The sequence below is a fragment of the Scatophagus argus genome, chromosome 9, assembly GCF_020382885.2.
Source record: "Scatophagus argus isolate fScaArg1 chromosome 9, fScaArg1.pri, whole genome shotgun sequence".
NCBI classification, from domain to species: domain Eukaryota; kingdom Metazoa; phylum Chordata; class Actinopteri; family Scatophagidae; genus Scatophagus; species Scatophagus argus.
This window is the reverse complement of record NC_058501.1, coordinates 15,279,738-15,291,646: the sequence shown is the minus strand read 5'-3', so window position 1 is coordinate 15,291,646 and position 11,909 is coordinate 15,279,738. Positions and strand designations below refer to the sequence as shown.

The window sequence follows — 11,909 nt, the reverse complement described above, 5'->3', positions numbered from 1 at the left end:
CTTAGTGTTAGTGCGCAGGAGTAGATGTCCAACAAGGGACGGTCAACTTCAGCGTTTAAACTGACTCACTGAGCCCAGTCTAATAATAGCACTGTCACTGTCACGCAGCGATCACGACGTAAAGTTTCTGGAGGTTATTGTTCCAGAAATTCCAGAAGTCATACCGCAGGCAGCAGGTACCTCCATCGCTCCTGTGACCCTCCCCTCGCAGCTATTCCCGGTCTCCCCCAGTTCCCTATTTGGCCGTTTCGGTCGGCCTGTGGGCGGGTTTGGTTGCTTGTGTCGCTCACTCCCATAATGACGTGATGAGAAAAGTTCCTGCAATGTGCTGAGAGGCAGCGAGAGGGGAGGGGACAGACGGGCTGGAAGACACAGGTCCACACACCGGCCTGGAGACTGATAACAGCAGCAGCAGCAGCTAGCGGGGGACAGACAGAGAGACAGAGGTCATCTGACGGACCAAGCGTCACATACTTATTATTTATTTATTTGTTTGTTTGTGAGTGGAGTATTTATTGTATTTCTACCGAAGATGAACGGAGTGACGAGAAGTCTGTGCACGTTTGAAGACATCAGAAATCAAGACAACGTAAGTTTGTCGGTGTTATTGGCGTGTTTGGAGGATTTTCTGTTTATTTTCTGATATGTGGGCCTACGTGCTTTTCTCTGTGTGTTTACTTCCTGTGTGGGAGCCTTATGGTAAAATAATGAATGAACCGCTCTTTCCACTCTTCCTGCTGGAAGTGGTTTTCCCATCTGCTGGGATTGGATCTGTTGCTCCCTTTTCATTTGAAATATCGTTCAGTTTCTTTTTCCTGTCTCTTTACGCGACTTTCTGCTCAGTTTTTGTGGACTGGACTGTGATTTTGTGTTTCTGCCACAGATCTTCATCTGCTCTAAGTGGTGTATTAGTCTAACTGTGAAGTCTCTAGTCTTGTAGTAGCTTAATTAAAGTATTAGCCCCTTCCCCCCTCAAGTCCCAGCACACATGAAGGCAGCAGATCAGAATTAGTCCAAATAACATCTGTGCCTGTCACAGGTGCCTTCTGCCCACATCATCTAAGGGCTTACAGTGGCAGTTGTGACAGACAGTGAAGGCAGCTTGGGAAACAAACCTGTGAAAGCTTTGCTTGTGCAGTATGCACACCACCTGTGCATGTGAAGTTTTCTTAAACAAGATTATACATCACACTAACTTGATTTGCAGCACATATTCTGCTAGTTAGGTGAGCGATCAGCAGCTCATGTCACATACATTAAATGGGCTTTTTCCTCCTGTCTGTGTCAGCAAAGGTTTAATCATTTACCTCACCTGAATAAGCAAACTGTTGACCTGCGCTGAGGTTTATGAGGCTGCAGAGCAACATGACACTATCACCTTATCAGCAACCTCCTGCTGAGTTCAGTACCTGTCAGCAGTGACATATCCACTGAACTCATATCAGACGATACCCTCTAAAGAACTGTCCCAACAGTGGTTATAGAAAATAAAAGTGTGATTAGAGCAGAATTTGAGAGCCAGATTGCGCATTTGTGTCAGTGGTCTTGACTTAAGTATCAGCTAATGTTGTGTAACTGTACAACGGCCAAGACAGTACAAAGGGTGACTTCAGCCACACACACACACACACACACACCTAATAAAATGATTATTTGCACTGAGGAATGTGTCATGAAGCAATATATGAAACTCCGTATTTGTTTCTCGTCTGAACACTCAGATGTTGCATTGGTGATCGCAAATTTACATCAGCTTCATACACAAGACAAAGTAGTCTTTATCAAAGTTGGATGCGGTAGTCAAATATCACCCCCCACCAAATGTATTTACATATCTGATATGGTTATTCAGGTCAGACTAAATAAAGTACGAGAGGTATTTCACCTTCGCAGGCAACATTTCCAAATGACTGTGCAGGAAAATTATTTCACTGAAAAAATGATAGCCTCATTTTAAGCGTTTATCAGGTCGATAAGGAAACATGAGGAGAGGGAATGTGCCTGATGTGGCAGAGAAGGGCCTTCATTGGTTGTGTTGTTAATGTTTTGCTGGTATGTGTGTTTTCTGGAGCTGAGGTGATAATGATCTGAAGAAAAAGTAACAGGAGGAACATCCAGGCCTAAAAACATTCAGATTCTTTTAGCTGTTAAATGAAAATCGTTCGAAACTTGTGACACAGTTTCTTCTCCTTTAAAACCTTGGGAAGGTTTTCCGTGAGCGCACAGTTTGACACAGTGTGACTTCCCTGCGTTGCGGTGTGACATTCCCTTTGTCTTCCCTCATCGCCAGTCGTCATCTCAGTCAGGAGAGGCTGACGTTATTGGCTGGGAATGAGAGAAACATGACATATTAAGGCATGTATGTAGTTGAAAATGCAGAGCACACCTGGTTTGCACGCCACACAGAGCCAGAGACAAGATTCAGGATTTTTATTGCCCGCTCTTCGTGACTCAGGCTCGTTCAGGTTCTCACGTGATGTTAAAACACACACAGGCACTTCAACAACACGTCAGCTTGTCTCTTCCCTTTTAAAATGTACTTAACCTTTAACTTAACCCTTGAGTTTGTACAGACTGCTGACGTGAAGGGTCAAGCCCGACAGTCAGACAGGCTGCCTTCGCTACAGCTTGAAAAGATCTGCACCCCACCCCAAGGCAGAACATTAGCAATCACTTTCATTTTCGATTAATCTGTTAATTCATTTCTTTATCAAATAACTGATCATGTAGCCTATGAAATGATCAAAAAGTAGAGAAAATGTATCACAGTTTCCCGGAGCATAAAGTGACATCTTCAGATTGCTTGTTTTGTCCAACAAACTCAATGGTGTTTCATTAGATATCATTTAAAAACAAAGGAAAGCAGCACATCTAGATGGATTCTTACAAAGTGTAAGTAAAGTACTTACAGTTTTGCTGGAGATAAGACTATAAGATTATAAAAATAGATGCCATTAACCTTTTCTTTCAATCGATCAGTTATATAATCGTTGCAGTTCACTGGTAGTAAAACTCACTTGTACCCGCTAAGGTCAGATATTGAACCTTGTTGACCTGTGGACAAAAAGCATCTGTACTATTGGGTGTCAATAAGTTAAGTATTAAATCCTTGAATTCATAGTGTTTTGTTTTGTTTTGTTTTGTTTTATCAAATATTTCCTCATCTTAGTCATAACTTTGAATTTTAGACTGTAGAAGTTCTTGTTCAGCCGCTGGATGCTAAAACAACTTTAAAGACGGATGTATGAGGAGTTTACTTAGACTAATGGAAAAAAACTCCAAAAACATGTTTATGTATCCTGAGTCCTTTCTTAAGTGAGGTACCGAAACTGGGAAAGATGCTTGCAGCATTGCATTGCATTGCTTCAGATCGCTGAGGTTTATAATGCAGCTGGACAGAAAACAAAAGGTGAGCACCTGTGCAGCAGGTATGAGGAAGCAGTGCCAGAGAGGGATAGAGTGATTTAATAAATGATGAAGGACACGGACACACACACACACACACACACACACACACACACACTTGAATAGTTTCTTTGTGGAATGCAGTTACCAAACCCCGAGGCACACAAGGATGTTACTGCTACTGTTTACGGCCACGATGCCCTCGCAAATCAGTTTTATATCAGACGTTTTGTTCGGCAACCTTCCCAGTTGGATAGTTATTTCTCGGCTAATTTAGCTCAGATGATTCACAGGCCTCTTGATGCCAAAGTCCGAACCAGAAGCGTTCTCGTACTCATTAAGCCTTTCAGCCTGGCCATGCCCCCGTGATCTTTTGTGCCCATTGTCAGTGTACGCAGCATTGTGGATTCTGTGTGTGTGTATGTGTGTGTGTGTGCTTAGTTTCAGGTTTCTGCCCTGGTATAAAGGCAGTGTTTACTTTAGATAGATAGATAGATGAACTTTATTGATCCCACAGCAGGGAAATTCACTTGTCATGGCAGCTCACAATAACAGAATAGAAAAGAGTGCAAAAAGCAAAAGTGTGCAAAACAGTTTTAGAAATAAAAAGAGTTATAAATTAGCTGTTTCTAAGTAGTCAAAATAACAAAATGGAATAGTTACGTCACACAGATACACACAGTTGGTTTACTGTGTGTGTGTTACTGTGTGAATCTGTGTGCGTATTTTCCTGCATGAGAGCGGCCGTGTACGTGTGCATGCATTCGTTACCGTCCATGGACACATCCAACTGGTCCCTTTGTCTGTGTGCCAGGAAGTCTAGTATTACAGGTTGTCTCTGGTGGCGCTATTGGCGACATTTTTTGCGAGAGAGAGACAAGCGTGTAAATAGTCAAAGGCAGGGCAAGGATTAGCTGAGTCTTTGTTTGGTTGTCCATGTAGAGCTGGAGGACTTGTATAATGATGGATTCCTTCTTAACAAACCCTCTCACTGTTCTCTCCATTTCCTCTCCCTCTCCCTCTCCTCTCACTAATCGCTGTGCCTTATTAGCTGCTTTCAGGTGTTTGTAATCTGAGAGGAAAGCATGCTGAACAAAAGGGGAGCTTTTGGCTTTCTGTTTTGTTCTGTCGTACTTGGAACCCCCTGCTATGAAACTATTTCCTCAGCCCTTTTTATTGTTCTTGATAGCAGTTTATACTCTATTGATTTCTCCTGCGTTTTTTTCAGTCACATCTCGCTCGCTGCTTTTTACTCGTTTAATGTACTCCCTGAACAGATAACCAGACAATCATAAAGGACTTCTGTTGGATATGGAGCATATGGCTTTTCTTTTATAACCTCTCACCACTTTTTATCATGGCGTCATGCAATAGAAGCTCATTCATTTCCCCCCGTCTCGCAGATATGAAGGCCAGAGGCCTCCAGACAAGGCTTGCTTTCACAGGGTGAGATACCACAGAAGTGGCTTTGTTCACTTTGATTGTCTGTCCAACTATGAACAGCAAAAACAGCTCAGCCTAAAACGAGGCTGTCATTTTATTATCAAATAAGACAAAGAAAAGCAGCAACCAAGAATGTTAGACTAAAATGATGAACTGATTATTAAAATGAGTTATTTCTTGGCAAATATATATATATTGGAATCAGCATGTGACAAAACAATGGATTATCAAGGTCCTTTTAGGAGCAGTTCTGAAGATTTTAATCATGTCTCACAACTGATGTTCACATTTCCAGCACTTATTGTAGTTTTTGTCCGTGTTGCAGTTAAACTTGAGCTTATTTTAAGTTTAAAAAGCTTAATGTCACCCAACAATAACTGGACATTTCCTGATGAATATCATGCAACACGATCAAAAGCTCCATAACAGTGTGTCTTGAAGTAAAATTGTTTTGTCTGCTGCTACAGCGATGTCCTCTGCAGTCTACACAGGACATGACATTTGACATGTACTAGCTGGACATTTTAGGCTGATTGTTATGTGCCAAAAGAAAAAAGAAATAAAAGTATTACTGTACAAAAGGTTAAACAGGGACAAACAAATTATACACACCCACTTCCGTGTAAGTGGTTGCATGTGTGCGTTTGTTTGTGTTTATTTACCCACACTGTTGAGAACATTGTTGTCATTTCTTCTTGGCCTGTTTCGTGTTTCAGTGCTGACATGAGTTCAGGCACCAGGGGGAACACAGTGAACACACACGGGAAAATAAACAGAACAAGATGTGTTGGCTGCATCTCTGACCTCCGCCCTCACATCCACGTACTTACAAATGCACACACACACACACACACACGCTGAGTATCATTTACAAGGGGGTTCCCTGCGCTGGGGGACACACAGCCGGTTATGTCCCTGTCGAGATTTTTCCTGTCAAATTGACTTCTCTCCTGTGACTGAAAATAAGCACCTGGGAAGGTTTGCGTGTGTGTTTTGGACTTTTTTTTTTTTTAAAAAAAGGTCCTCAAACGTTGCATCAGAGCACTGTTTGGTCTCCTCCTTCTCATATTGCGACTTATGGCTACTGTGGGGTTTTGTTGCCATGGAAATGTTCCGTCTTGTTCGACATTACAGTTTCTTCCCACTTTCCCAGAAATGCAGCCTCTGGTTCCAATTGGCTGAGAGCGCCTGGAGAGTTTCCGCCTAAAGTCCCTCTGACGTCCATAGCACACAATTTAAATCAAACAGTCTGTCTCTGTGCAGCTGTGAAATACTTTTTCTTTCTCTCTGACGCTCGTACCCCTCTCCCTCGCTGGGCCCTGCCCCCTCTCTCCCTCCTTCTCTGCTTCATTCAGAGAGTATGACTCAGTCTCTCCTCCTCTGTTTTTTTTTTCCCCTCTCCTCCCTCAAAATAGTCCTCAATCAGTCTCTCCATCACATAACGGTCTCTTTGTAGATGCACTTCATCGTCTCCTTTCTCCATTGCCTTTGTTCAGGAGGGGTGCAGGCGACTGCGGCTCACTCTGCACAACCAGAGCCAGGCAGCGCGGAGCTCAGAGCAGCAGAGGGACAAGGTAAGAACTTCCTGACAACTTAACTTGTAACACCAGCGCGAAGAACAGATCGACTTCAGAGGTGGGACTTTAGAGGTGGGAATCAGAGGTGTACTAGACAGAGGAGACTAACGTTTGAAAGTTGTACTGAAAAACATTTGTCACTAATTAAAAGCATGGTTTGGATACATAAGGGTAAAGTATCTGGTGTAAGATATGCTGTATTTGAAAACGACTTCTCATCTTTAGCGGATACATTGGGTCAGATTTGTTCTAAGATGTGAGAGAGAGCGGTTTGTATTTTCCGCCATACGACTGTTTCCTTTAGAGGTGAAGGTGCTCATCGTTATCGCCATATTTGGATCCGAAAGTTCAGGTGGTTAATCTTGTCAGTGATCCTGAGGAATTAGCTTAAAGCCAATGTACATACACACTTATCACGCCACATTCCTACACACACAAAAAGGCTTGTAAACACATGCAATAGCGACCATCAGCTTTTCATTAGTGTGGTTCCCATACAAATCAATGCCAAATGTCTCAAGACAACCATTGTTCTACCAAAACCAGCGCCAAACTGACTGAAAAAAGGGACCACCAGAGCAGCAGAGTTACATAACATTCCCCACCTTCTTCTGCATGTCTCTCCTTCTCTCTCTCGGCTTCCACAGAAGCACCACATGGTTAGAGTCAGCCTCCATAGTGATTATGGCTAAATGTTTTTGCCTTCTGATTACAGAGATATGCAGTCAGTCTCACACACACACGAATAATTTGCTCAGGTCAAGACTGAGACGATAAGTATGTTTTTAATGCCGTCACTTTAATAGTTTAACTGCGTCGGACGTTCTTGATGGACGTTTCATACTGACTTTAATGGTTAAACTGACGTACTCTTGGTTCCTTCCATATGTTGTGTTGCAATATTGTTCAGAAACAAGCTCCAACTCCTCCTCTAATATTAGCAAAGCACAATGACTTCACTCATGTTCACATTAGCTTTTGGGTGTTTGGAAACGTTTCACACCCATCCGCCCATGCTCATTTTACGCACCCTGGCACGCGCTGCATTGTTAAGTCCTCTGCTCTTTAATCTCCAGCCAATCGGACGAGCGTTTGCGCTGGTGCAGCCGAATGACAAGACAACGCTGACCCCTGAACCGGTCAAATCTACAGAGGAGCAAGTGGAGGTTATCAAGGTGGGTGCGACACACTGGATGATACTTTTGAAGACATAAATGGTGAACGGGTGCATTAGCCTCATGGTCTCGTCTCTTCCCGTATCCCAGGTTTATCTGGAGGCACGCAAACAAGAGCAGCAGAAGCACCAGCAGAGCTTGAAAATGCTGTCGGATGAAGTTTCACAGATACAGGAGGTCAGTTTTTAGACAGAATCCAGACCGGCTCTGAGCGTCTCACAACACGCAAACGCGCTGCACTCCCGCTGCTGTTTCTGGATTATGTAACATAGTGCATGTTTACGTCATCCGCCTGCTTTTCTTTCAGGCGTGTTGTCTCTCTTGATGACAAAATCTTGTTAGTCATTTGGTAGAGCCTGAAACAAAAACTTGTTATGTTATGTTATGTCAAAGGCAGATGATGATGTTGTACTAGCTTAGGATATTTGTGTGTTTTACACAGGTGAGGTATTGCCTGAAGACACTGAGGGAGCAGATGGCAGCCAAAAACAAGGTAGGCCTATTTTGAGCTGCTTTGTCGTGACCTCACCATTGTTAACCTAACATCCCATGTGCTTAATGGCATTTCCTCCACCTCTCCATCTCTCACCCTTTCCTTGCTGACTTCCTCCTTTTTTCTTTCCAGCCTCTCACAAACGGGTGGAAAGTTGGTGTTCCCTTCAGAAAGAGCTCCTCATCTGCACCCAAGGCAGGATCTAAAGCTGACGGACAGGTTAGCAGTTTAGTTTTTAGTTAGTCCATTCAGGGTTCTGTTTATGAAGTATATGTGAGCTCTTTCAGTTGAGGCAGTGCACATATCAAATCTCATGTGCATACCATAAGTGCAGTCTGTATTTTCCTGTGGGCAGTGCATGCTGGTGTGTGATGCCTGTAAAGCCGTCTCCTACCAGAGGCACATGAGTACAAAGAGGCGTAAAGTTAAACAGAGACAAGCAGTGAGACGGGATCAAAAAGACAATTACTTACAGCACCCTGGGGTGTATGAAAACGTGTGAGAGAGGCGTTCCGGCACACACTGTTCCTCTCCCTGCATCTGTTATTGTATTCAGGCCCTCCTCATTGTTCCAGCATTCCACAGATACCTCTCCTTTAACAGTTTTGTTGTCTTCGAGCCACGCACTTCAAGTATCCACTACAGTCTTACACTGATGTTTTGGACAAGTACACCAGAGCTGATACTGCTGTGTTTGGCTGAATTGTTTTGCACCAATTATAGCATTTATCTGTGAGTCACGCTACGGCTTAGCAATACAAGTGTTGCTTCAGTGACGCACGCTGACACGCCTGTTTATCACAGCCGAACCCACTGAGCTTGACTGAAACAAAAACAAGATTTTACAATATCATCATAAAAGATCTGTCTGGATTTGTGTCTCTTTATGTTTCATTATTTTACAGAATCATTTACAAAATCAGAGAGGATTTAATGTGATCTTTTTTGGCACAATCAGTGCCCAGTATTTAGCAGATGCATGTTTGGCACTCATTACGTCCTTGACTCAGCTTTGAGCGTCTGGACACACTTTCTCCCCTGAAAACTACTTAAACTCAGTCAGGTTGAGCAGAGATTCAATCACACATTCTCAATTGGAAGATCCTCACTCCGAGTTGACCACGACAGGACATTACAGTAATCATCTCCTAATCTAAAACTTTATTCTTTCCCTGTTAGGAAGCAGATGAAGAAGCAGAGAGAACCAAGCTGAGGGAGGTCAGTAAGCGCTTGTATGCACAGCTCCAGGAAGCAGAAAAGAAACACCAAGAGGAGAAAGAGCGGCTGCAGGTAACAAACTCACAGAGAGCTTATTTTTACATGCGGCATGACAAATAATGTACCCCACATTTTAAACAAACCAAAGGGATAAAGCGTCCCCTCTTTTTTTGTCCCGTCTCTTCCAGGCTGAAGGCAGCAGGCTGAGGGAGCATCTGAGCGAACAGCAGGAGAAGTTGGAGACTGCAGAGGAAGCCAGTGAGAGGAAAGACAAGCGCATAGAGGAGCTCCATAGGTTACTGGCAGGGATGGAGCAGGAGAGCTCCACCCTGCGGGAGACGATCCGCAACCGGGAGGAGGAACTCCGTGAGCTGCGCAAGATCAGAGAGGAGGGCCAGAAGGGGGAGCAGAGGTCAGCGCTCACACACACACACACACACAGTAAATGGATAAATGATTTCTTTTGCGTGAGTGACAGTCAAATTAGGAGTCGCGTGTGCCAACTCTCTGTGTTTGACTTGTAGGGCTGAGCAGTTGGAGAGGGAGGTGGCCATCCTCAAAGAAAAGATCCACCATCTGGATGACATGCTGAAAAGCCAGCAAAGGAAAGTCAGACACATGATTGAACAGGTGAGACGCACATGTGCGAGACTCAGTAAAGCAAACAACTTTCAGCTCTCTGCGTTCTTATTTGAGCAGGATTCGCTCACTGTTTGACTCTGTATTCGATTGTCTGCAGCTCCAGAACTCTCGCATGGTGATCCAGGAGAGGGACCGCGTGATTAAAGAGCTGGAGGAGAAAGTGGCTTTCTTGGAGGCTGAGGTGAGGACTGTTCATTGTTTTCTCCTATAACAAGTGTTCATGTGACATTTCAGTGGGATTTAGGATGAAAGGTCAGGGTTGAATTGAAGTGAGGGGCAGGAGAAAGAGGAAACTGTTCCTGCTCAGTCTGATTTGGGCAGAGAGAGAGAGAAAGAGAGGAGATGTGGAAGGGAAGGAGATTTGGTAGCATTAATTGGTATTATGTAGACTGACCCCTGACCTCCTGTGCGTGCAGAACCGAGAGATGCGTGACCAGATGGACTACTACCTGGGAGGACAAAAGTCAAATTCCTACCTGTCTTCTGAGCGCAACCCCCAGATTGTCTACAGGTAACTTATTTTCCTTGTCAGTTTATTTTTTCCAAACAAGATCAAATGATCTGATGTTGCAAATTAAAAATACAGTAAATACAGCCCACACTCAAATATTTACTTATTTTAGTTGTACATCTAGACAAGATGCATACTTATCTTTGTTTCTATGCTGTTACAATATATTTAAAAAAACATCCATTTTCTGTTGCTCTTGTCCCTTCAGTAAACCAATCAAGCCATCCACCTCATCAAACAAACCACTCCCTTTCATCAAAGTCATCGAGATCAAGTCGTGAAGCGAATGTGCAGAAGAAAGACACAGCTAATGCTTAGAAAGGCGCCGAAACAGCGAACCTTTCAAAGCAGACTGAAACCAAACAGCACCACATACGGTGACACGATTATCTGAGATCTCGTAGCTGAGCTTGACTGCACCTACATGAACACTTCCACTGTTGCGTTTGAACCACAAACACTCCTGAAGGAAACCGTGTGATGTTCTGATGACACACACACACACACACACACACATTGGGGCTTGCTGTGTGTCTGTGTATGTGAGTAATGAATGAGTGTGCATGTCAGTTTTAATGTAGATACATTGAGCATACTGATCTAGTTGCGGTGCATTTGAAGTTTTAATACTGCATTCTGTATGCAAGTATTTCCTTGTCCTGGCCTGTTTTGATTTTTAACCTTTGTGTTTATGGCATTGCTGTGTATCAAAACAGAACTCTTGAGCAAAGTGCAGGATGGCAGGTGTTTTGCCAAAGTGGGTTGTGACATCATGAAGTCCATAAACGGTAATGTAGCAAATGAAGCTAACTAAGCTAAATGTTTTATGTAAAAAAGCGTTAACTAGGTTATCTACATTTTGTCTTTTGTAGTCACACATTCATGACTCTGTTCATTGCTAAGTGAATGGTATGATGCTTTAAACTTGTAAATACTGACTGTATCCTATATAATGATGAAAATAATTCTTTAAATTAATTAAAAAGCTGGTTTTTAAGCCCCAAACAACAATATGGCACTTCATGAAACTGTGAGGAAACAGTAGGAAAAGTGTTGAACTTCAGTGAAAATCACAAAAGTGTCATTATTCCAAATGTTTCTTGTAAAGCATTTCAGGTCCCCGTCTTTATGTAAAGAGTCAGCTTGTTTTGTACATAATATTAATGAATGTGATTTGTTGTATTATTTTCTGCCTAACAACTCTCTCCTTTGTATTTATTTATATTAAATAAAAACTCTAGATTGTGTGATAGATTTTTTTATGAGATACATTCTGATCTGTTGTCTGTATTTGTGCTTCTCAGAATAAATCACTGAAAGTTAATTAAAATGTTTCTTCTGACTTTTTTTTTTTTCTTTTCTGGATTTAAGCCATACTTAAAGAACTTTAAAATAAATTTCTATGAAGTGAGCGCCCTCTGCTGGACACTACACAATAGAAATTA

At 42.8% G+C, this 11,909-nt stretch overlaps 1 protein-coding gene across 1 annotated transcript; it reads left to right on the top strand.

Moving 5' to 3' along the window:
- Positions 1 to 333: 333 nt before the first annotated feature.
- On the top strand, positions 334 to 11,711 carry tuft1a (tuftelin 1a). The gene is made up of 12 exons (XM_046399471.1): positions 334 to 589; positions 6,345 to 6,422; positions 7,502 to 7,600; positions 7,691 to 7,777; positions 8,043 to 8,093; positions 8,226 to 8,312; positions 9,273 to 9,383; positions 9,500 to 9,723; positions 9,836 to 9,941; positions 10,051 to 10,134; positions 10,370 to 10,464; positions 10,673 to 11,711. The coding sequence occupies exons 1-12, from the start codon at positions 533 to 535 to the stop codon at positions 10,743 to 10,745; spliced, it is 1,152 nt and encodes a 383-aa protein (XP_046255427.1). The 5' UTR covers positions 334 to 532; the 3' UTR covers positions 10,746 to 11,711.
- Positions 11,712 to 11,909: the final 198 nt, after the last annotated feature.

What these genes read in the sequence shown, in the direction of transcription:
- tuft1a (XM_046399471.1), top strand. Translation starts at nt 533, where the DNA reads ATGAACGGAGTGACGAGAAGTCTGTGCACGTTTGAAGACATCAGAAAT. An exon ending in AGCAAGTGGAGGTTATCAAG is followed by an intron (nt 7,601 to 7,690) that starts GTGGGTGCGACA and finishes CCCGTATCCCAG; the next exon opens with GTTTATCTGGAGGCACGCAA. An exon ending in TGGCTTTCTTGGAGGCTGAG is followed by an intron (nt 10,135 to 10,369) that starts GTGAGGACTGTT and finishes CTGTGCGTGCAG; the next exon opens with AACCGAGAGATGCGTGACCA.